The sequence below is a fragment of the Egretta garzetta genome, unplaced genomic scaffold (genome assembly GCF_000687185.1).
Source record: "Egretta garzetta isolate BGI_Z169 unplaced genomic scaffold, ASM68718v1 scaffold460, whole genome shotgun sequence".
Taxonomy (NCBI): domain Eukaryota; kingdom Metazoa; phylum Chordata; class Aves; order Pelecaniformes; family Ardeidae; genus Egretta; species Egretta garzetta.
In genome coordinates this window covers 324,062-324,675 of record NW_009258384.1, presented here as the reverse complement: position 1 = coordinate 324,675, position 614 = coordinate 324,062, and the positions used below count along the sequence as shown (strand labels likewise).

The window sequence follows — 614 nt, the reverse complement described above, 5'->3', positions numbered from 1 at the left end:
GTGCCTTCCCCAGCCCCGGTCCATGGGGGATGCACGCTTGTGCTCGTTAGCAAATGTCAAGCGGGACCAGAGGGCGGTAGGGGACCCGCGGAGGGGGTCAGACGGCGAGAACCTGGGCAGGGGTGCCAGGCGGGCAGAGGGGCTGCGCTCGTACTCAGGGGACCCGTGAGCGTGTGAGTGCGTGTGAACCTGGAGAGCGTGGCACGCGCGCCTGCGGCAGGGTGGCCCTGCTCCCCGCCAGGACCCAGTGCCTTGCAGAAGACATCCAGGAACATGCCCAGGCAGTAATTAACGCTTATTGGGGATAATTAGACACCAAAGCTGTGAGGATGAGCTTCACGCCCGCCTTCCTGCCACATCCCACCGCAGGCTGGAGGGCTCCAAGACGTTTTATTTGGGACCATGATGGAAGCTGGGCGGCCTTTCCTGGGAAGCCGGCTCCCACTGGCTGCCTGTTCAAAGCCTCTCCCTCCCTTTTCGTCCATTTTACCATTTTACGTCCCTTTTCACGGTGGCAAATGGGAATTCCCAGCTCTCCAGGCAGCTGGCCGCAGTTCTGGGTGTCACCCCTGACTGCGTTGGCAGCAGCACCGTGCCCCGGTGGCTGCCGCCTG

At 62.9% G+C, this 614-nt stretch overlaps 1 protein-coding gene across 1 annotated transcript in view; it reads left to right on the top strand.

The window, feature by feature from the left end:
- EPPK1 (epiplakin 1) overlaps positions 1-614 on the top strand; it is a gene marked incomplete at its 5' end in the record, with an annotated part of 30,223 nt that overhangs the window by 19,609 nt on the left and 10,000 nt on the right. Inside the window, one exon of the mRNA XM_035897689.1 lies at positions 51-165. Within this exon, the coding sequence (XP_035753582.1) occupies positions 51-165 (115 nt within the window). The remainder of the gene's footprint in view (positions 1-50; positions 166-614) is intronic.